The 24,366-nt window shown below is 39.9% G+C and overlaps 1 protein-coding gene across 5 annotated transcripts in view; it reads left to right on the top strand.

Moving 5' to 3' along the window:
* The window catches only part of LOC120798763 (solute carrier family 12 member 7-like), a 38,957-nt gene extending 14,802 nt beyond the window's left edge, over positions 1 to 24,155 (top strand). For 3 of the 5 annotated variants that reach the window (XM_040143371.1, XM_040143375.1, XM_040143373.1), the window contains 24 exons: positions 1,577 to 1,723; positions 3,251 to 3,305; positions 4,036 to 4,166; positions 4,265 to 4,389; positions 4,526 to 4,630; positions 7,487 to 7,698; positions 7,904 to 8,071; positions 8,276 to 8,374; positions 8,546 to 8,603; positions 8,947 to 9,121; positions 10,303 to 10,421; positions 10,591 to 10,689; positions 10,788 to 10,907; positions 11,480 to 11,584; positions 12,006 to 12,174; positions 12,657 to 12,852; positions 13,156 to 13,325; positions 13,477 to 13,608; positions 13,793 to 13,900; positions 14,492 to 14,593; positions 15,896 to 16,065; positions 16,477 to 16,491; positions 16,806 to 16,939; positions 17,767 to 24,155. In XM_040143371.1, the coding sequence (XP_039999305.1) occupies positions 1,577 to 1,723; positions 3,251 to 3,305; positions 4,036 to 4,166; positions 4,265 to 4,389; positions 4,526 to 4,630; positions 7,487 to 7,698; positions 7,904 to 8,071; positions 8,276 to 8,374; positions 8,546 to 8,603; positions 8,947 to 9,121; positions 10,303 to 10,421; positions 10,591 to 10,689; positions 10,788 to 10,907; positions 11,480 to 11,584; positions 12,006 to 12,174; positions 12,657 to 12,852; positions 13,156 to 13,325; positions 13,477 to 13,608; positions 13,793 to 13,900; positions 14,492 to 14,593; positions 15,896 to 16,065; positions 16,477 to 16,491; positions 16,806 to 16,939; positions 17,767 to 17,858 (3,006 nt within the window). In that variant the 3' untranslated portion in view covers positions 17,859 to 24,155. Of the gene's footprint in view, positions 1 to 1,532; positions 1,724 to 3,250; positions 3,306 to 4,035; positions 4,167 to 4,264; positions 4,390 to 4,525; positions 4,631 to 7,486; positions 7,699 to 7,903; positions 8,072 to 8,275; positions 8,375 to 8,545; positions 8,604 to 8,946; positions 9,122 to 10,302; positions 10,422 to 10,590; positions 10,690 to 10,787; positions 10,908 to 11,479; positions 11,585 to 12,005; positions 12,175 to 12,656; positions 12,853 to 13,155; positions 13,326 to 13,476; positions 13,609 to 13,792; positions 13,901 to 14,491; positions 14,594 to 15,895; positions 16,066 to 16,476; positions 16,492 to 16,805; positions 16,940 to 17,766 lie in introns of all 5 variants that reach the window. The other 2 variants (XM_040143374.1, XM_040143372.1) reach the window with 2 other exon arrangements.
* Positions 24,156 to 24,366: the final 211 nt, after the last annotated feature.

Below are 24,366 nucleotides of genomic sequence, written 5' to 3'. Positions count from 1 at the left end.
TAAAATGAAATTGTATGTTACCATTCTTAATATTGTGAGAAAATCCTGTATCTCAAATGACTGGCGGTCAAATCATTTCTTTGTGTTTTAATGACATGAAGAGTGAAGTTATAATTTGCAGAGAGCCGGGACAGCAGTGTATGTCTGCAAAGTACGATTTCAGTGTCATTTGAGCTTATTGTTCTTGTCATTTCTTTCATTTTGGACTGTTTTAGTGGCATCCACAAAAAAAAAAAACAACAAAAAAAGTGAAACTTTTTTTTTTTTTTAACAATTCTTATTAATACCATTTTGATGCTATCACAATCCTGTCTAATCCAAAAAGAACCCTATTTCGGTTTGGAAGGTAAAGCCATTAATGACAATCCAGCAGTTGTGCTGTGTAAAAAACAGTTTGACAATTTGAATGCAGTTCTGACAGAGCAGGTCATTGGGTGCTATTATTACACCTTCAAAGTGCTGCATGTGTCTGTGTTATTCACATTATTTTAAAATTGTGAATAAGATGAATATATGATTAGAAAAAAGTATTATTATACCACATAACATGAGAAAAGTACTCTTCATTAAAAGATAAGTTCACACTTTTCTATACGTCTATCTTAATACAATACTCACCTGCCCATATATATATATTTAAAGAGATTCCCTCCTAGCAATTTCAATTTAAGTGATGGTGCACAAAAACTAAAGCCGTCGTTCTGTGTAAAAAAAAAATCCATTCTAAAGTCTTGTTGAGGCGAATATGAGGCTTCAGCGGTCAGAGTTGGTCAAATCAAGGTGGTATCTCCCAAACTTCTGGTCATTTTGGTACAAAGTTTCCTCTTTCGAATTCCCCGTTCAGTGTTTCCTCGCTGAGCTGCACAGGAGGCACAGTAACAAAGAGAGAAATTTGCAATAAAAAAACTATATCTTTGGAAGATATTTGAATTGATTAACTGCAACTGCTGAAGCCTCATATTAACTTTGGTCAAAATTTGGGATGCACTTTTGCACAGTAGAAGGACTCTGGATTTTTGTCCTCTGTCTTTTTATGTCAGAACAGCATTAGGAAGCCATCTCTTCACAACCACTAAGGAAGAGGGCTAGTATTGTTATAAGACAGACTGGAAATGATATGGACGTATCCTTTAACATAATATGCAGGAAATAAGGGAAAGCTCCAATCATGCTGGAATTGTATTTTAACTCTCTGTGCCTCAACGGCCTAAATTAAAAGAATCCATACATTTCAGATAAGAGGTCGAATCTAATTATGAAGATTGTTTTTTGGTTGCCCTGACCATCTGTAACCGCAGCGTGCTGGTTTTGCATCTAGCCAGGGACATTTGTTGCATGTCATCTTTCCTCTGCCTATACTTCATATTGCTATCCACTCTCACCTGTTCAGTGAAGGCATGTGCATCAGAACACCCATGATGGGTTGCGGTGGGACAAGCATGGACACATGCAGGATAGTTTGACTGATGACATTTTGGGGCGTCATGGGAACCTCTCTTCCTCCCCTCCCCTCTCGTCTTTCTCCACTGTAGATTCTCACCAGTGTGCATCTGTATGTGTGTCCATCCAACCCCAGGTCCCCCAGATGGGAACCTTCATTGGTGTATACCTGCCCTGCATGCAGAACATCCTGGGTGTGATTCTCTTCCTGCGTCTCACCTGGATCGTTGGTACAGCAGGAATCCTGGGATCCTTCGCCATTGTCTCCATGTGCTGCATCTGTGTGAGTACATTTATAAATCCAACAACTGAACATACTGACTTCCTGAAAGTGAGAAGCAGGATGAAGTGTGGTGTTAAACTGAGTGTAATAAGTACAGTTTTGGGGGAAAAAAAATAGTATTTGGCATTAATGATACTGTGAATGATCAGTGTTTGTTGAAAGACAAACAAACTCTTGGCTATACTGTATCATTCTATAAATCCCTGAACGGAACAATGACATGTCTGAGGTTGAGTCTGAGATTAATGGCAAAGCAAACAAACTGGAGGCCAATCAATACACCCTCCTCTGAAACTGTAGTGCGACCCCCTGTCAGAGGTCAGTTTTGGTGGCAAAATAATCTTAATAGTGTGGAGACTAAGAAAGAAGTTTAAGGACTGCTTCAGTCGAGTCTTTCCTCTCACACCTCTGTTCCTGAATCCTGATTTCCCACAAGGCCTGGAACCCAAATCCTTTTCCCGATGGGCAGATAATGTATTATGATTAATGTAGTTGGGGTCCCTAATAGAGAATATCACTCTGATGATCTTTAATATTCCTAAAGATAAGATTATTTATCTAGCTTCCAATTTTTGCGATATCTCCAGCCATAAAGCTTTGTCTTATTTAACGCTAAAGGGTTTATTTAATTCCCCCTTGGAGAAAAAAAAATTCAACCATGAAATACATTTCCAACAAACAAATTTCTTCAAAACTGACAACCCGATTCAACAGAGCCACTATCAGAGTCTCTGAGAGAGGACTCCTATAGGTCTAAGGAATTGTATGAAGAGGGTTAAGGCTCTTTTATAGATGACTGTGACTGGGATATGATGTGGTCACAGTTAGCCTGATATCTAATTACTAATAAAACCACTGAAATACAATTTACATTAATTAATAATTGAAAAGAATGATACATAGGCTTGGAGGCAATGAGCTTCTTCAAGGACAAGCCATTCCAGTTTGATAAATATGGGACCGTTTTCTTTTGTATTTGGGAGGCAACATGATCCAGACTCTAAAAGCAGGACTTTGTGCACTCGCATTGGAATGACTGATTGGAACAGATTGCCATGGGTTGATAATTTGTAACCTTAAGTTCATATTTTTACCGTGTAAGAAACATTGTGACTAGCAGCAGCCTTTTCTTCATGCTGACCCCTCTATTTTCATTTGGTTATGGTTTAACAATTATAGAAGAAGTTTGTCTTCTTTTGTTAAACAATAAAAAGGGGTTTGTAAAAAAAAAAAAAAGAAAAAGAAAGACAAGATCCCCAAAAAGATTGATGTGTTGTCAGTGCCAATACCCTGGTATCTGCACTTGTATCAAACATTTTCAAATCATACCTAGCCCTATACAGTAATGACTGATAATATGGCCCTTAAAATGAGTGAGAGTAGTATGTGACTTTTGGAGCAAGCTTGAATACAACAGTGGCAGCATGAAAATACAGTATCCTTCTTGCACAAATAAAACATACTCTTCATGTCTTTTCATCTTTTTGCATCCTGAACATAACATCGGTCCTCTTTCTCTCCTTGCAGACCTTGCTCACAGCCATATCAATGAGTGCCATAGCAACCAATGGAGTTGTCCCAGGTACATGGTGAAATGTTTCATTTATTTTTTTGTCTTTATTTTCCACTTGGAATATGTAAAAACAACGGCTTGCAACTGCAGCTGCAGCTTTGGACAGAAATACTCACCACCTAATTTCAAATGCCAGAATTTGAAGGACCTGGCAAGTAATTCATACTGATCAAGCACACAAAAGCAAATAAATAAATACAGTTTACCCTTTACCCTTATTTTTGTTCACAAGCAGCACTTCTGTGGTGAAAAAAAATAAAGAAAATTTTGTTATGCTATATTTATGGCCCTTTAATTTCCTCAAACCATTTCAGGAAGTTACTCAGAAAAAACTATGTAATTTCACCATAATTATAGGGAAATATGGGCAATGTTCTGACACAGTACACATAGTAAGTACACACTCATTTATGTGAGTATTTATGAAAGAACCAAGAAATGATATGGTGGTTACATTGTTGTGTAGAGCTGTGGTTCTCAACGTGGGGTTATAAAATCAATCTGGGGGGACAAAAAGACAAACTTGACATTTGTGCATGTTCAGCTGACCACTGGGCCCTGACTGAAAGGCTCTCCAGGTTAAACCACCATTGTAATTGAAATTAGTTCCATTCTTGGAAATAGCTAGAAAACTATGAAAAATGTAAAAATAAACTGTTACCAAGCTTTTACAAAATAAAGTTTAAAAGCAAAGGAATGAATTTGGTAGTGGTCTAACTGGGAATCAATTTCTCTAAAGCTGGTGGCTCGTACTACATGATCTCCAGATCTTTGGGTCCTGAGTTTGGAGGAGCAGTGGGCCTCTGTTTCTACCTGGGGACCACCTTCGCTGGATCCTTGTACATACTGGGCACCATAGAGATTCTGCTGGTATGTTACCACTCTGACAGACCAGAGGACATCAGTAGTTACTTCCGCTGCACATCAATGACACATCCACTTTCTCTTTGCTGTCTCCCCACGGCCAGACGTACATTGTTCCAACAGCAACAGTATTTAAAGAAAGCGAAGATGGAGCAGTGCTCAACAATATGCGCATCTATGGCACATGCTGCTTGGTCCTTATGGCGCTGGTAGTCTTTGTAGGGGTGAAGTAAGTTTCCACACACACACACACACACACACACACACACACACACACACACACACACACACACACACACACACACACACACACACACACACACACACATGCCAGCAAACAAAATCTTTTCCCCTCCTCTCTGCAGGTATGTGAACAAACTGGCTTTGGTGTTTCTGGCCTGTGTGGTTCTCTCAATCATGGCCACTTACGCAGGAGTCATCAAGACGGTCATTGAACCACCTGTGTTTAAGTGAGTTACTCGCAGCCACTTAATCCTTTTTCACTAAGTACTGACATGTTTCAAGACAGAAATATTCTTATTAACAAAATGCAAAATCAAACTCCTCCGTCACCTTATATTGCTGCAAAAGGACAGGACATTGCAGTTCAGTTGGTGGTATTCATTGCCGTGTTCTCCTGAATAATTCTCATTGCAGGCTCAGTGTGTCTGATTTAACCAGCTGATTTGGTTTTTTCAAAGACCACCTCAGTGCAAAAACATAGAGTTAGTTAAGCCGTTTTATAATTAGTGAATCAGTACCATATTCATTCAGATAAAATTTGATGGCTGTGAATTAAACAGCTGAATTAAACCCGCACACTTTCACACTGGAGTTTGCTCTGCATTCATTTCTTTGGTAAAGTGGTTTTCTTCTTACTAGCCATTTGTCCACCATTCAGTTTTACTTACTATGCATATTTTAGTGGCACACACTAAAATATGCACAATGTTACCCACCAGCTGTTGAATTTAGGCCTTTGCCCTGCAGTGGTTGTATTGCTTACAGAGAAGAATCTTCATCTATATTGCCAAGTGTTTGAAAAATGAAGGGAAACTGGAAACACAGCAACGAACTACAAGCTATATTTACACAGTATGTTCCCCAATCAGCCACAACATTAAAACCGCCAACAGGTTCTAATGTTGTGGCTGATTGGTATACATCAGATCGGGAAAAAGGAGGAGAAATGTACGCGCCAGGTCATTATCCAGTTTGTCAAAACAAACAGTGATGGGATCTGGAGAATGATGAAGGAGTCGCAAACATGCAAGAAAGCCGTAGATCGCTTTCCTGAGGATTAAACCACTGCAGATAAACAGGCTGGAGAAGCTCAAAGACCCTTCGGATTCATTAATGTGTAACGGATCCAGTTAAAAGAGTGACCACTGACGTTTTTATTGTTTCCCTAGGGAGGTAGTAATTCAGAGTTTATAAGGATGGTCATTGGATTGTTGTGGTAGTAAATCTAGAGGGGTTGTTAGCAATTCTGATTAATATCTATGGTTAGAATAGTATTGCTCAAAACTAAATATTATCAGGAACTTTTACATCAATTATTGCTGAATATAAGCGGTGTAGGGTTTACTTTAATAAATTAATAGATTTTAATGTGGCACCAGATGAGTGGTTAGATAGATGTTCCCCTTTTACACCAAGGCAGTTCCAGGGCCGGTTCAAAGCCAGTTTCTAATCTCGAACCAGTTCCTGGCATTTCAACAGCCAAAGATCCGGCTCTCGGTCAGGAAAACTAGTTCAAGAGGGGCACCAACACTTTGCTGGTCTAGAACTTACAGGTCACTGCTGTTCCCGGTCTCTCTCTCTTCTCTCTCCCCCTCTCTCCCCTCTTTCTCCCCTCTCCCCCGTTTCTCTATCTCTCAACCCGACCGGTCGAGGCAGACGGCCGCCCACCCTGAGTCTGATTCTGTCAGAGGTTTCTTCCTGTTGAAAGGGAGTTTTTCCTCTCCACTGTCGCCAAGCGCTTTCTCATGGTTGGAACTGTTGGGTTTCTCAGTGTTGGTGGAACAGGGTTTGATGAGACCTTAATGTTTCCTTTGCTAAGCAATATGTAAACTGTGTTCAATAAAAAAGCCCAGATAAAAATATGAATATATAATTTTTTTCATTTTTATTCATTTAAATTTCTTAATTTTATTGAGACTTTTGAATACCAAAAATGCATGCAAACTCATTTATGGAATAAAACATTGCAAACTATTTTTCACTCGTAATTCTAGGGATTTTCAGTGAACAGGATGTTGAAGTAACTAACTTGAGTGCAGTAAGCGAGGTATAACATTTATTTTATTTATTTATCTAGATAACTCCTTTCAAAACATAGTTGCGAAGTGCTTTAAAGTCACAAATCAAAAACATGAATGTAAAGCAAGATAAATCATTAGAACCATTTCCACAAATATCATCAGTTAAGAAAAAGCCATTAGAAAAAAATTGTGTTTTAAGAAGAGTTTTTAAAAGAGAATACTGAGTTTTCCTTTCTTAGATCCTCAGGCAGTGAGTTCCACAGCTGAGGGGCAAGAACACCTTTAATAATAAGTGGAGGTTTTGGAACCGTTGCTAGGGCCCTACCAGAGGATCTCAAGCAGCGATCAGGCCCATAGGGAGTTAGCAGATCACAAATATAGGCAGGAGGCTGACCATTGCAAAGCTGGAAATACAAGCAGCAAAATCTGAAAATGAATCCTAAAACACATAGGTAACCAGTGAAGCGTATCCAAAATTGTTGGCTATTTTCTTTCAAAAATAGCCCAGATATAGAGCCTTTAAATATGCTAGGCAAAGATCTGTTCATAAGTCAGCTGGCAGATGACACTTATATCTTCATCAAGAGGGGTGTCGGGACTACATGTCAGCTTTAAAAAATCTCAACTAATTGCTATACATGACTACCCTCTGATAGATTTGTATGGGATTCCAGTTAAAAATGAAGTGAACTGATTAGGAGTGGTTGTAACAAAAGACTGGAAAACTGGAGAAGAACTTAATATTGAGACTGGTATAAAGAAATGTAAGTCTTTACTCAAATCTTGGTTACTGAGGGATTTATCAATCTTCTGTCGTACGGCCATTCCTGACTATTTAATGAAATCAATTAATCAAACAAAGTTCAACTTTATTTGGAAAAACAAAAATCTCCTACTATCCTACAACCTGAATATAATCTAATATAACCACCCTTATGTCAATATTCGTTCCAATGCTGCACAAGCAGGGAAATCAAGAATTTCCCAGAAAACCCGAGCTCCATCTACCACAGCAGATACAGTAGCTAACCACACCCCATGTCTCTCGCTCTCTCTACACAGTGTCTGTTTGTTGGGGAATCGCTCGCTGAAGAACGAAAATTTTGAAACCTGTGCAAAGATGGATGTTGTGAAAAACAACATTGTGACCACCAACGTCTGGGACCTCTTCTGTGACAGTAAATATCCCAACGCCACCTGTGATGAATACTTCATCTTAAACAACTTGACAGAAATACGGGCAATACCAGGGCTTCTGAGCGGAGTTATCAAAGGTGAGAAGGATGCCAAGAAGGATTCTGAGCCAAAACTCAGGGGAACTGCCCCTTGTGCCACCTTCAGCATGAATTATGAACGTTCTACACAAGAAACTGAAAGCCAATGGCCAGATTTCCATGAAATTTGATGAGAAATTGCAATAACTGAATCTCAAACGATCCTCCAGCTGATGATGCCTTTCTCCATCTTTCTTTCTGTCAGAGAACCTGTGGGGTAACTATGGTCCAGCTGGTATGCTGATAGAGAAGGAAAGCCAGCCCTCAGTACCAGCCCAGGAAATGTCCAAAGATATCAATAAGCAGTATGTCTTCAATGACATCACCACCTACTTCACTCTGCTAGTGGGAATATACTTCCCCTCGGTCACAGGTAGATGATACAAAGTCTAAAATTATATTGAATAAGTACATGGACATTATTTAAGAAGTCTTATGTGCTCAATCTGGACTCACCTTTTGAATGGCTGTAATTTTTACCGTGTGTGTGTGTGTGTGTGTGTGTGTGTGTGTGTGTGTGTGTGTGTGTGTGTGTGTGTGTGTGTGTGTGTGTGTGTGTGTGTGTGTTTTAATTCAGGTATAATGGCTGGTTCTAATAGGTCTGGTGATCTCAGAGATGCCCAGAGGTCGATACCTATTGGAACCATAATGGCTATTCTCACCACCTCTTTCATCTGTATCCTCCAGCCTTTCTCATAGTTTGTGTGCCTGTTTGTGTGCGTTAGTGTTTAGCACATTTTCGAGCCGGTTAGGATGTTAGTTATTTTATGTTGCAGTTTCACAGTTCAGGCTGTTGCTGGAAAGCAAATACACAGTGCAAGTATATCCATCTTAACTTCATGGTCAGACATCTCCTGTGTGGTCTTGTTTGGAGCCTGTATTGAAGGAGTGGTGCTGAGAGACAAGTACGTGTATTTTAATTGACTTCCCACTCATTGTAACCCATCAAATGCTGGCAAACTATCATTTTTCAGCATACTGTGTGTGTTCCAAAGCTGTTGAAAATATTTCGAATTTTTTAAATTTTTTATTCCAGACAGAATCATTGGTGTTAGAAGTGATTTAATTGTTTACTTTATTGATTTCTTAAAAAAGGGGTATACAAAATTAAAAAATACATATTGAAGTATTGTTTGGTTCAAATAATTAGGTTCCATACTGTGCCAAAACAAGGGCTGTTTGGTTATTATAATACCGTATAGTCCGGACACATCTAGTGAAGTGTATGCCTGTTTGTGGCTGTTTCAGGTTTGGTTACTCAGTAAAGAAGAACCCGGTGATTGGTATTCTGGCCTGGCCATCGCCCTGGGTAATTGTGATCGGCTCCTTTTTCTCCTGCTGTGGGGCGGGGCTCCAGAGCCTCACTGGCGCCCCCCGGCTGTTGCAGGCCATCGCTCGGGATGGTATTGTCCCATTCTTACAGGTCAGTTTTAGAGAGGTCTGTATTTTTCAAATGTAACAGTCCTGTGTGCTTTTACAGTCAAGCATCACCCAAACACATGACAGCTTGTTTTTGTTACTTTTTAGCTGTACCACAACAGCAGGGCCGGCCCTATTAACACAAAGGTTCACGATTGACTGACTGTCTGAGTGCTGATGATCTACCATTGGTCGGCCGGCCGAGTGTTGGAGTTTCCCATTAGCCGTTGCTCTTTTAAAATGAATTGGCACAACATTTTCTATTACATCATCATGGGGGTGTCTACAGGCAGTGTTGCCAACTTAGTGCCTTTATGATTAGATTTTAACGACTAGCTAGCAAAGCTAGCAACAAATCTAGCGACTTTTTGGATTGCCCAGAGGTCAGGCTTTCCCTCTGAAGGCACACCTCTCTATGCCTCTCATTCAATTGACCAACCAGCTGCCTACACAGATGTAAATGATCTTCTAACTTCCTCTTTGACTGATTATTTTAAATGTAAATATAGCTGGAAGCGCAGCACAGCCGTTGTCTTTAAGTTATGTGTTTGGTGATTTTATCAGACGACGTTGTGGTTATAAAATCAGGACTTTAGCAGAGCAGAGCAGCAGCTTGGAAATGGCTTGGAAGTGACTGCTGGTTAACCTATAGTCTTAATGGGCCACGTATCAGTCATTATTTCATACTTGTTCCATTGTCTAACAACAGAAACAGAAGAACAATTAAATGAGAAAAGCTTTAGTGGGAATTCGACTATTAAAATACTGTATACATGAGTGCAAAGAGTAGGAGAGAAGCAAACAGAGAAAGGGCGGTCCAGCCACATACAAATCTTGACCTGGTCTTGAATGGGTCCTTGCTATAAACTGTATATAAAGATGGTCAAATAGGTCAACGGGATTTCTTCAGATTACTTGCTTTCACTGGCATTTTTGCTCAATAAATTACTGAAAAAATGAATCAATTATCACTACAGTAAGATTCAATCCAAATTATTTGGGCTAAAGTAATGACACATTATATATAATGCTATGTATATTATATCAAATAAAAAATGCGGACCTGTATACGGCAGCTATAGGACTGTTTGACCTTGATGATAAGATGTCTCTGTGTTTTTATGTTTCTGCCGTTTAATTCCACACTGTACAGACCTTCTTCCTCTGCATCTCTGTCTTTCTCAGGTCTTTGGTCATGGGAAGGCTAATGGCGAGCCTACTTGGGCTCTGTTGCTGACAGTTGGGATCTGTGAGATAGGAATCCTCATTGCTTCTCTGGATGATGTGGCCCCCATCCTCTCCATGTATTTATTGAACACTGTAGAAAATACAAAAAACTACTACACCTTCTGCGCCACATGCTAATTGTCTGTTATTTTTCTAGCTATATTTCACCTATAAATGATGTGCATGTAATTTATTTATTTTTTTATTTTGATTTTAATTATCTTTCTCATTGGTGTGTCTGCTCAGGTTCTTCCTCATGTGCTATCTCTTTGTCAACCTGGCCTGTGCTGTACAGACTTTGCTCCGTACTCCCAACTGGAGGCCGCGCTTCAAGTTCTATCACTGGTAAGAGCAGCTTCCAGCTAAACTGGGTCTATAATCATGACATATTTTGGTCATTAAACCAGCAACAGTTCGTGTGTATGTGTGTGTGTATCCTGTAGGACCCTGTCCTTCTTAGGGATGAGTCTGTGTCTGTCCCTTATGTTTGTCTCCTCCTGGTACTACGCCCTGGTTGCCATGGTGATAGCCGGATGTATCTACAAGTACATTGAGTACAGAGGGTGAGTCTGAAGGTTTCAGGTCAAGAGATCAATTCAAAACTGCTTTCAACTCTCCATTACTGGTAGTATCCCAGCAAAATTAGCCACACTCTTGATTTGTAGTTATCCATTCTTTACACAACTAACTGCACCACTCAGAATACATGTCTTTGAAAGTTGATCAAGTTAGCTTGTAATGTGATGGCATTACCTGCGATAGTAATGTTGGTAAGGTGGTGGGTGTTACTTTCAACGCTGCTTACCACAACGATTGCTGAAGACAAATTCTTTGTTTGCCATTCCTAAACACCCAGGAGATGAGATTCGATAAGGATCTCACTTTTTGCCGAAGGGCAGTTCAGTATCACAGCATCTGGTTAAGAACTCACCCCCCTGCCACATAACTGATACCCTCTGCTCATGAAAATATCTTTTCTTAAAATCCATGTCTGAGGCAAGTGGATTTAATGTCAAGAATCTTGGTCAGGACAGTAAGGGAAGCTCACTGTACTTTGTACATATGAATGTCTACTCTGTTCTAAAACATTTGGAAAAAGAACTGAAACTTCCTTACTTGGACCTTTTGGCTGCAGGGCAGTGAAGGAGTGGGGCGACGGTATCCGAGGCCTGTCCTTAAATGCAGCACGCTACGCTCTCATCCGGCTGGAGGAAGCACCACTACACACCAAAAACTGGAGGTCAGCGTGTATGTGTGCTGTGATTTCCTTCATTTGTGCAGGTGTTTATCAAACACAAATGGCAAACATTTGATGGCTCCAGTTTCTAAAATGTGGGAATTTGTTGCTTTATTTCCTCAATTATTCAATAACTTCTACTATCATTTAGAATATAAGATATCAAAAAATAGTGCTAAATACATCACAGATTCCCAGAATCGAACCAAAACAGTAAAAAAAAAAAAAATCTAAAGGTATTCATTCAAAATCCTAATTACTCTTAAAATATCTAAGAAATCCGTTTACATTTTACCCATTATTTTCAGCTGCACAGTCCACTTCACATGTAGGTGGTTTGGATTCATATAATCAGTTACTTAGTTCAAGCATTAATGCTTTCATTTTGTCCATTCTACTACTTACAATTTTTCTCTCTCTCCAGGCCTCAGCTGTTGGTGCTGTGTAAGCTGGACCCAGACCTGGCAGTCAAACACCCCCGTCTCCTGTCATTCACCACACAGCTCAAAGCAGGCAAGGGGCTGACCATCGTCTGTTCAGTCCTGGAGGGAACCTACATGACCCGGGGGAATGACGCCAAGACTGGAGAGCAGGTTTGTTTATCTGTTCAGTCCGCTCTAGGATTCTCCCAGGTTAAAGTCTATAAGTATATCCCCTACATTCACCAGGTAGAGAGCAGGACCAGTGGTCCAGGTTAGATGCTGTTTCCCATGCAACAGATAAGATCACACTATTTAATCTAGGGAACACCAGCTGGCTACCATGTATGTTATGATATTTTTAAGGTGATATGATCTAGAAAATTGGGCATACTGCATATGTGCTTTGAAAGCTTCACAGGACAGTATACTGTATAATCCAGAAATCACAAGAACTGCACGGGACAAGCTCAGTAGGTTAACAGGTTGGCTTTTGTACCTAGGAGAAGACTGGTCAGCATGATGACAAGACAATGATGTGTTGTGTGTGTGGTGTGTTTAACATAATATAATTAAATGTTCACCAACCAAACCCTCACTTCTCCGCTTTCTCTCTTTTTCAACCTCTTCCCTCCCGCTCCATATGCTTCTGGCAGAACTTGAAGGCCGCCATGGCTGCCGAGCGGACCAAGGGTTTTTCCCATGTGGTGGTTTCGTCCAACCTGCGCGATGGTTTCTCCCTGCTCATCCAGTCAGCCGGACTGGGAGGAATGAAACACAATGCTGTCCTGATGGCCTGGCCAGCAGGCTGGAAGCAAGCCCGTGACTCCTCTGCAAGGAGGAATTTCATAGGTAAAGGAGCGTCTCAAAGAAAGTGTGTGACTAAATGAAGTCACTTCATTTTCAGTTCATTCATTTCATCTCATCTTTGGGATTCGGTCACTTCAATTCAGTTTCACTTTTTTGGGGAACTGTTTTGCAAACCAGACAGAATAAGTCATATACTGGAACTCTCTAGTGCTAAGAGACAGCCATATAAATAAGTTGGCATTTATACTATTAATGTATAAATTGCAGTCATTTTACCCACATTTCAGTAGTTACATTGCAAAGTTACAAAAACAAACTGACACATTCCAATCTCTCTCCCTCCAGAAACCGTGAGAGAGACAACGGCAGCTCATCAGGCTCTGATGGTTGCTAAGAACATTGACCACTTCCCTGCTAACCAGGATCGTCTGAAGCAGGGAACCATTGATGTGTGGTGGATCGTACATGATGGTGGACTGCTCATGCTGCTGCCATTTTTACTCAGTCAACATAAGGTACGCATGGGGGTTTGTTGTCTAAACTGTCTTTTCCTTTTTCCTTTTGAATTATTTACTGGGTTGTTTTTTTTGTGAACTGACTTATAAGTATTAATAAAGGAAACACATATGGACTCTGTATAGATTCAATATTGGTAATAATCTGTAGGTGTGGAGGAAGTGCAAAATGCGAATCTTCACAGTAGCCCAGATGGATGACAACTCCATCCAGATGAAGAAAGATCTCCAGATGTTTCTCTACCATCTACGACTGGACGCAGTGGTGGAGGTGGTGGAAATGGTTAGTCTGTCTGCAGCGATTCATTCATTCAGTCAGTCATGCAGTCTCCTAACTCAAATTTCAATCATTGATCGTCGATTGATGACTTACAGTACTCTAGATGTTTATTACAATTATAGCAAATAAATCAGTATTTTTAGAACTCTCAACGCTGAATTTGCAAATGTTCTGTCTGTCCCGCCAGCATGACAGTGACATCTCAGCCTTCACCTATGAGAAGACGCTGGTGATGGAGCAGAGATCTCAGATGCTCAAACAGATGCAGCTGTCTCGCACTGAGAGGGAGAGAGAGGTACCGTGACACTCACAAATTTCACACTGTGAAAAAAATCTGGTAAAAACTATAGGCTTAATGTTGCTGCCTATGACTCATATTTAGTAGCTTATAAGGATTATAATAGTTATCATTTTTGCTCAGTGTTTAGGATTTTCTGACATTTTCTGATGCATTTTAAAATGTAATTATGTGACGCACATGTGAGGACTATATGTTAAAACAGACATTTCAAAGGAAGTGTCATCAAAATACACTTCAGCATATTGTCCAAACACTGTAAAACACACTCATTACATTTTGATATCAAACTAAATCATAAGAATATGTTCAGCACACTGAAATTTTCAAAGCTATGACACACTTGAACAAATGCACTCCACTGTAAAATACTCAGATTGAATGCGCATACTTTAAAACAGGATGTAGAAATGCTATAATAAACTGTATACAACATTAAAAAAATTAGATTCCAGCTGAAGTCGAGGTAAAGTATGCAGCTAGCATTCAAAGAACGAGGTGTAGCATAACTTCTCATGGCCTTTACTGCTGTTGTTGACCTTTGAACTCTTCCCCTAACCTTGTGTTGCGATTGGACGACGGTCTAAGATTCAGAGCATCACAGATGTATCACGTGGCTCCATAAGGAGGAAGAAGTCGTCAGGTGTTGACGCCCCACCCCTCATCACCCTGTGCATACCAGAGGATGAGGTAGCCACGGCAACCAGGCAGCTTGTAGTCGCCAACCATGGTGCTATCACTCCATCCCTTCATCACGCCATCCTTCCTTGCCATCGTAATCCATTCATGACAACTGCAATGCTTGAGACAGTGCTGTCAACAGGAGCTGAACTCAGGGATATAATGTTCGGCCTCGCTGTTCATTTCCTGAGGACGGCACCGTCTTCATCTTAATTTAGGTCTAGCTCATGAGTGTCTTGCTGTCTTCCCCTCCATTCACTGTACCGTCGATGCGGCCTGTGCCTGTGTGAGACACAGATATCAAAAGCTGTCACTAGAGGGAGACAAGTTCTTCACTGAGTGCCTTTAAATGTGCACCAGAATCCCAGTATCAGAGGTCTACGTGAGACTCATTCCAGTTACTTCCAATCGACCTGCTGCTCCAAGACTACTAACCATTATGTTGGTGTATCTTGTCTCTTAATGCCGAAATCTTTGACTGCAGTATTGCTTGTACTTTTTGCACCTGACAACTGGATGACCAAACTTTAAATACGAGGTAAAAGAAAAAATATGCAGGTGCCTGGATGAAGCTTGTTTGCTTTTGCTGTCAGTGGCCTTCAAATATTAAAAATGCTGTTAAAAAATTTAAATAAAATACTTACGCAATACGCAACTTCAGACACGTGCGTTAGAGTAAATAATATGGTGAATTTCAAGATCCAACTATCACATTCTAGCTAAAATCTGAATGATGTTGTGGCACATGGGAAATGAATCACTTGACCTTTAATAATTTTATCATAAATACAAGCATGTGCATCAGAAAGGGGAAGCTGACTATACATGCACTGATTTGATCGCTTACTTGAACACACCAGTCATTGTGTCATTATTCTTGTACATGTAGATTCATTTCCAGTTATGCTCATTTCCAACATGTTGTGACAGTTCAGTCAGATATAATAACAATAGACAGGGACGTTCGACTGTCCATTTGGGGTTCTACAAAGACAATGTGTGTGTCTGTATTCATTTCCAACCTGCAATTCACCTTCATCACCATTCAACTGCCTCTCACCTGACTGCTCTCATAACATCACACAATTCCATTGTTTTCTCTTCATTTATTTATGTCCCTCACAACTGTAAAGCAGCGATATACAGTATTTGCTGCCTTAATGACATGTTAAGAAGCCCGGCATTGTAAAAACCTGAGCTTCATCTCGAGAAACTCAGTGTTTTGTTAATTAGAAAAGGATCAAGACGATGAGAGTAACATGCTGAAAACAACCAACCTGTCCTTCTATCATCCCACCTGTCCTCTGCTAGGCCCAGTTGATCCACGACCGCAACACGGCCTCTCATTCTATAATGAACGACAAAGCTGCAGTCGCTACACCAGATCACGTGCACATGACCTGGACCAAGGATAAACTGGTCAACGAGAGGAACAGACACAGAGAAGGCATGGCAGTTAAGGACATGTTTAATATGAAACCGTAAGTCGATCCAGCTCCTAACATGTCAAACATGACGATTCAACTCAAACAATCTGATTTATTTGGTGAGGTTCGTATTTTATTTTTATTTATTGTACATGTTTTTACCTTTATCATAATTGTTATTATCTATGTCGTATGTATTCGCGTACAGTTATCAAAAGGCAGTGAATGGCTAAAAACCTACTGAACTGGTCATATCACATTGTGTTGTTAAAGGGCTGTCCCCTTAAATGCATTCAGTAATCCTAGTATTTGCCTGCATATTTGTAATGTAATTTGTTGATACTGTTTGATGGCAGATTTTCCAACACATAACCCCTTCAATCTAAACAAACTTCAGACAGTCTGAGAGATGAACAGCCATTATTTTTGCCTAAATTTTTTTTTTTTTTTGCTCTCTTCCTCTAGTGAGTGGGAGAATCTGTAAGTCACTTTATTTTTCACTTTTAGTTTGCATGTGCATGAACTCTCTGTGTGCATGCGCATCCGTGTCGGTATGCTTGCGTGAAAGTAGCTCACCAGTTCAGTTTGCATGAGTGTCAGTGCTGCGATCACATGGAAGCTACCGGTGTCTACTGGATTTGCCTACAAGATCATCAGATTTCCCAATCACTCACACTGTGCTTCCTGCCGACTGCTGATTTAGAGCAGAGAAAGTGATCTCTGACTCTGCAAGACTTGGCAGGATATTTTTCGCCTCAGTCAGTGCTGTTATTAACGTCTCTGGTTTGATGTAGCAACCAGTCCAACGTGCGGAGGATGCACACAGCTGTGAAGCTCAATGAGGCGGTCGTCAAGAAATCCTGCAATTCACAGCTGGTCTTGCTCAACATGCCAGGCCCACCGAAGAACAAGAAAGGGGATGAGAACTGTATCCTTTTCCAGCTGCTCAGCTGCTCATTTAGTCAACCAGTCACGCACTCTGTCAGTCAGTTAATAAAATGCTGGCATATTAAAAGGGTATTTTAATATTAAAGAATATTTTGGGGAATATGCTTTTTTGCTTTCTTTGCCAATAGTTGGGAAGATTGGCAACAGGGAAACAGCTGACCTCGCTCTATCAGTGTTAAATCATCAACACGCAGCCTATGGGTTTTACATTTCAGTTTGCTAATGAATTAAACAAAGAAGATATAAAATGTTGATCTGTGAGCTTTGCGAGCTTTTTTCTTTTTGTTTTTTTAACATTTGGACAGAATCATGCCAGCTGTTTCTCTTGGCTTCCAGTTCTAATACTGCTAACTGGCTGCTGGCTGTAGCTTCATATTTACCATACAGATATTACAGTAATAGTTCTCATTGATCTCTTGGTATGAAAGTAAATAAGCAAAATGTTGAACAATTCCTTTAAGGTTACCTGTAAATAAATAAAAATAAATACATTTAAAAAAAAAGACTAGTAGCTGTTAATAAATGTAGTGGAGTAAAAAGTAAATTATTTCTGTCTGAAATGTAGTGAAGTACAAGTAAGAAGTAACATCAAATGGAAATACTCAAGTAAAATACAAATACCTCAGATTTGTACTGAAGAACAGTAGTTGAGTAAATGCACTGAGTTGCATTTCACCACTGACAGAAGCATTTTTCACACCCTGAAATGGAGGTTTTCATAACTGAGATTTATCCAGTCTCTCAAAAAGAGTGGTTGAAGCATGTCTTGCTCTAGTGTACTGTTCTTAACCATAACACGCCTCTCAGATATGGAGTTTTTGGAGGTTCTGATGGAAGGCTTGGATCGTGTCCTGTTGGTTCGTGGAGGAGGTCGGGAGGTCATTACCATCTACTCTTAGAATCAATTGCTTAGAAGGACACTGGAAGAAAACATGGTTGGACAGGGGGTACCCAGAGGGCGGGGAGGGGGGTTGACAAAGGAGGACATCGCTTCAAGGTGGGACATGGACAAAGATGTCTGACAGAGGAAGTACAGTAGAAAATCCCCTCACACTGTCAGGAGAAAAAGAGCAGGAGTGCTGTTAACATTTTGGAGGACTACGGTCCCTGTGAAGGACAGGGGACTCTTCCTGCTCCACAGCTGGGGCTCAGTGTGTCGTCCGAGGGCACGGAGGGCTCTCCGCACCCTATCCTCCTGGGGCCCCTTAACTCCCCCACACTGTGAGGCTGCCCTGTGGAGACGTTGTTTCTCATTTGAGTATGTTATATTTCTTCACCAGACACCTTTTTGGAAGAAAGAACACTAACTACAACTTGTCTCTATTTTTAGCATTTCGTAGCTTTCAGTAGCCAACAGCAAGCCCATCGGTTTCAGTGAGGAACGCGGACATAGATGACAGTGTCTTTGTTTCAGTGTCATTGAGACCACTTTTAACTGACACATAGTATGACTGACTTTGGAATGGAAGGATGAGTTATGCATGTTTTTAAGTCATTATATTTTACAGAATATCATGTTTGCCTCGTATCACTGCACAGGAAGTTAGAACAAAAGTTTCACCGATTACTAGGCCACGAGTTTCCGAGTAAATGTGGCAGTGTTGGTTGGAATCAGCTATTAAGGTTGTCTTGAACATTGCTCACCTGTTGTAATGTCAGAGATAACATTAATGTGCCATGGAACACTATGTGTTGTGTTGCTTCATACAATTTTATGTGGATGGACCAATCCAAAATAAAGGTATAGGAATCAGATGCCAGAGCAGAACCGAACAGTGGTTGATGCCTGGATTATATACAGGCACCTGTAAGCCATTTGAACATAATACCAGTACTGTGCTACCATCTCTGTTTGGATAGGGAAACAGAGTCGCACCTAGGAAATGGGTTCAAAATCTTTGTTAGAGTGCACTGGACAGAATAGTTTTTTTTCTAGATGTTCAAGAAAGTCTTTGAAGATTCTGGTTATACTTTCAGTAAGTTTTGTTAAAAAAAAACCTGCTGGGTTTATAAAATAATTTGGAAAAACAGATATTAGCCTCTGTGACTTTTTTTTTTTTAAACTAGAGACAATTATTAAAGAATATTCAAGTGAGGATATTAGATCTGGTGAAAACCTAATCCACGATGGAATTATTCATCTTCATCAACATGTTCAAGGAGATGGGAGATGTGCATATTCCACCATCAGTTGTTCAGCATTGTAATATCAAAGGTTCTGATTTCTAATTTTTTACCTTCAAGACAGGTAAAAGTGTCTCATGAATAGACAGATTTTCCCAAATCTTTGAAGATTAGGTTCGAAAGACTCAGTAGTATATAGTTTGACTTCACAATCAATAGATGCAAATTCTGTAAAGAACTTGCTTTTAAACGGAGAGTTTCTGCAGATTTTAGTTCAGTTTTAACATCTGAGGTCAAAATTAGAGAGGATTATATACGTCCATCTGTATCAGTGCTTTGGGGATCATTTGTCTGTATAAATGATGACCGAGATAATAGGCTCACCCAAAGTGAGAAGTGTTGATTCAAACTTGGAAAGAACCACCCATAACATGTCACAAAACATAAATCTATACCCACTTACAGACAAAAGGCCGGAAAGGTCAAAGCAGGAAGTCAGCGATCAAAGGAAATGAAGCCGAATGAGTGGTTGGTTAGGCAGATGTAGAGCTCTGTAAATTCTCTGATTGCCTTCTTCTCGTCTCAGCTCTAATTTTCCTTCCTGTTCTTTTGCCTCTACTTTGTAAAGAGAACCCGGCTTGTCTCACAAAGCAGAGTCAGTCAGTTAGCCAGCTCATTTTGTACTGTTCTTGGCTTTTCAGTTTCACAAAGATGTTAACAGTCCACCAAGTGGCTTACAGCGGTCACTAAACATGAAGTAGCAGGTGGTGTCAGTATCTAACAAAATTTACAACTGATTATTTTGTCCTGGCTTTGTGAATAGAAAATGTTTTTATAAACTCAATGATATGAAATAAATGGTACACTGTGTGCTAACAACAGCCAGTGCCCAAACTTTTATCTTTAAAAAGAAGATGGTCTGCACTCTCTGAATAGGCTCCCAATAATTTATCCCTGCGACATTTTTGTCAAGTATACCTCCAAATATTTTTCTCAAACACAGTACTTCTTTCTAAATCAACAGCACAAACGTCATGACTGTTAAAGATTCACCGTTATTTGTGTTTTGATTATAATAGATCTTGAAAAAAAAAAAAACAATACCACAATTTCAGGCCAACAACATTCCAGTTCTAGCTACATGTATGCTGTTTCACATATTAAAATGTCAATCACAATTTAAAGCCTGTAAAATATGTTCACTCTAATTTAAAACATACTACTACGAGTGTTTCTTGACAGTTATTTTCATCTGTTCCTATCACTGCTATTTATATTCTGGTGCTGTGCTTAGTTTTGCTGACTTTTACCTTACAGAACCTTTACTTTTTGCTGCTGCAAAGATTTAATTTCTCAACAAAGATCTGTCATCTAATTTCATCTCATTTAATATGCTGCTCTGTATTTGAAGATGTTGTCTAATGTTCCCCAAAGACATCACTGTGTTATCTCACATGATCAGACAGGGCTGCGTGGTTTGTGGCTGAGTTACCAGAGCCAGTTGTTAATCAGTTTTGTGAGACCAGGTCCATGTGGATTGTACGTGGATAGCTGAGTTATCTGGATTAGATTGTTGATTATTTTTTGTCAGAGCAACAAGTCCCTAAACCCAAACCTGCAAAAGTTAGAGATACAAACAAGGGAGGTCACAGATACAAATGACTCACTTTTTTAGATTTATAATGAAAGAACGTTGATCTAATTATGATATTTAGATGAGAGTATGCAGGTTATTGAGAAAACATGATCTGTAGGTGTAATTATCACAATTTAATTTTCACAATGAACAGTTACCATATACTGTACAAATAAAATTTCTACACTATAAAAAGAACTATGAACAAAAAAAAAAAACATAAACTCAACTACAAAAATCTCACTGTATAAAGACCAATGGAGCCATACGGAATTTAATTTGACATTGAAATGGGAATTTGTCATTTACATGCTAAAACTTATTAATGATTTGCTGCAGAGTGCACGTTGGTTTAAAAAATGTTTTATGCAAGTAAAACTGCTTTTTGAGAGGTTTTTTTTGAGAGATTAGTAAAGTTTCATTTTCATAGCAGGTTTATGATTATCACTGAAAAATCTCTTGCATGTCCACTGGGAAGAGCCTCAATGAACCTGCACCCAACATCACTTGTAGTCTGACCACATTCACTGGTAAGATCTAATTATTTACCAGTGATCAAAGACTGGAAACAGGGTAGGAACACGCATAAAAGAGAGACTTATCTCCATTAATCCATTGCACCAGTGGGTGCTGAGAGGGCTCCCAACACACCTACCTCATGTAACTGCAATCCCAATCAAGACTCACCTGTTTTGCATTTATTTCATATTCAGGATAACCTTATCTTGAACAACAACTAACTCTTGTCACCAATGTTAAAAGTTTTTTTTTTTTTTAATGTAACAGCACCCCTTATTAAAAATTGATTTTGGACTGTTATATATGCTCAGAGGGACAATTATTGTCAAATGGAATCCATTCCTGTCTGACCCAGATGAAAGTCGAGCTGGATTGTTGTCATCTATTACATAACGGGCCCAGGTTCAGTTTCCAAAATTCAATTTAAACCCAAAATCATCATTGTCTCTTGGCTCACAAAAGAACAAAAAACAATCTTGGAGCTGCTGTTGGGGAACTTGGCCCAGGATAAATGGCTTCCTGTTTGTCCCGCTGAGCGGTTAGCTGGGTCAGCACGCACAGAACAACAACAACAACCTACCCGGTCTGATGCTCTGATCACTGTCTGAACTACAGCTCTGCTACACTGTCTGCTGTTGTCTGTAATCCTAACTCTTTGCTCAGTTTAAAGCATAGGCTGAGATTCAGAACCCAATTTGACACTTTATTGGTTCCTCAATGACAATCTTGTCCTCTGGCCAGGACCCAGTTATAAAACACAAACACCACAAGCATCACCTATTAAATTCCAGAGCTCCTGACAAGCCATAAGGGGAAATGATGGGTTCACAGAGTCTTGATTTTTATAAATGTGGGATTTTTTATCATCAAAGTTGTGCAAGATTTTTGCCATGCAGAACTTCTTGCTTCTGTTGTTTACGTTCAACTGAAGTTGCAAAGAAAGGGCACCATGAGAGATGTCCCAAAAAACATGTATGTATGTGCGTTATAGCAGGTTATGGGTATGTTTTCTCTCATGGAGACAGAACTCAGAAAGTTCAAATTTGAAATAGCTGTTTTATGTGGAAACGTATGAACTGTCCTCAGGGGCCTCTAGCTATGACATCATCAACACGAGACGAGACTCATGATCGGCTCTGCACAGAGGCTCTTTGATTGGAGGGCTACATTTAGCCTATCGTTTACTAAAATGTTACAGTTTCACACGGACACATGAAAATGTGTCAGTTACCAGGATGAACTAGGTCATATTGACCCTTGTTCACAGTCAAGTGCATAGTGCATGTCTTGTCACAGGTCAGGCAAGTGCAATGCACTAATTCTCAACAACTTAAATGAATGTGCTCCTATATGAAGTGCACCCTTCTTTAGGAAAATCATCTGCTGTAAAAGAAAGTGACGTTTCACATCTTCATCAAGTGTTAACAGAAAAGCCAGATCCATAGGCCATCCAACACGTTAATCAGCCTATAGTTCTGGCAGGACCCAGTGAGAGTAAAAGCCCCCAACATCAGCACTGGGTCCATCACTTTGGTTCAGACTGAACTATCCCAATAGCTATCGAATGGTTTGCCATGAAATTTATTCAGATATTTATGGTGCACAGCGGATGAATCCAACTGACATTAGTGATCCCCCTTTCTTGTAGAGCCACTTAATGTATTCGTATAACCCCAGTGCCTAGAGGAAGAATCCTACTGATTGTGTATCTAGCACCACCAACCAAGTCTTCACTGATCCGGTGTAAGCGAAAACATCTACTGTACATTTTGCCATGAAATTGACTACAGATATCCATGGTCCCTGGAGAATGAATCCTACTGACCCTGTCTATCCCTGGCTTTTACTCTAGCACAACAGTGAAGCTGGCATTTGTGTTTTTGATTGAAATATCCAGACAGCTATTGAATGGGTCGTCATGAAATTTGGTCCAGACATTCATGTTCCCCACAAGAAGAATTGTAATAACTGTGGCGATATCTTAACTTTTCACATAGCTCTAACATGCTAAACTAAGGTGATGATAATGGTTGTAGCATTGTCATCGTGAACATGTTAGCAAGCTGACGTTAGCCTTACCTCAAAGCATGGCTGTTCCAAACTAAAGCTTCACACAGCTGCTAGCATGGCTGTAGATCAATTTGTGTTCTACTCAACAAAATATTGCACTGTTCCCAATAAAAAGGACAATTGACAAAAATGTGAGACTCAATTTCTCTATCACTGTAGTGTGTTGAACAAATCTGGTTTTCTTTCTCTTGACAGTCCGGTTTCAAAATTAGAGTGGTAAAACAGCAGATCACAACATACATACACCATAATTCTCTGTATATTCCCATTTTATAATCCTGCATTTACTCAGTTGCTGTTTAGTCCACATGTCATTAGCCCACTGCTCCTCACTGTCAGCAATCACAGGCTCTCTTAACAAAAGAATATGTTCATCACCAAGGCTGGCCACAGCCATCATCTCCCCACAGCTTCCCCTGACCTTCCAGTAATATTTGAAGCTTTGGCTAATCAGCGTTTTTACAGAAATTATCTGAGCGCTAAATATGGGAGAAGAGCCAAGGAGGGAAAACACAAGTGGATTAGGGAGGGAATGTAGTCTGCAAATTCATAGAAGGACGGAGGGTGAGAGGGAAGAGAAGGAAAGGGAGGGTACCTCTCTCTTCATCCCATTATCATTCCAAAATCTGCTAATAGTGGGGTGTTAACATCACAACATGGGTAATTTCACTGAGACTCCCTGTGACCTTATTAACCCCTGAAGCTTTGTGTCCTTTAGCCTGGGAAAGAAAAGTCCAACACTAAGTGGCTTCTGTTAAATTTCAAATGTAAAAAAAAAACCAAATCACTGTGAATTTAAACAATTTTTTAATTGGTCTTTGTTGTTTCAGTGTAAAACACGCTATAGTTGGGGACATACATTGGATCTGTCTTTCTGTCTCTGTGGTCTGTCAGGGTTTGACTGTAATGGTCAGAAAATATTTTCTTGTGTGACTGATTAAAGCACTGAAAACAATAACAGCAACCAGACAACAATTTCTTTCTGGAGCGAATGGCCGTGGTGCAACGAACGAATGATCTCTTTTGAAAATAGGTTTCCTTTTCAGTTTTGGAAACTA

This window comes from Xiphias gladius, chromosome 14 (genome assembly GCF_016859285.1).
Source record: "Xiphias gladius isolate SHS-SW01 ecotype Sanya breed wild chromosome 14, ASM1685928v1, whole genome shotgun sequence".
NCBI classification, from domain to species: domain Eukaryota; kingdom Metazoa; phylum Chordata; class Actinopteri; order Istiophoriformes; family Xiphiidae; genus Xiphias; species Xiphias gladius.
Note: the sequence above shows the minus strand (reverse complement) of the source record. Positions and strands in the feature narration are given on the sequence as shown.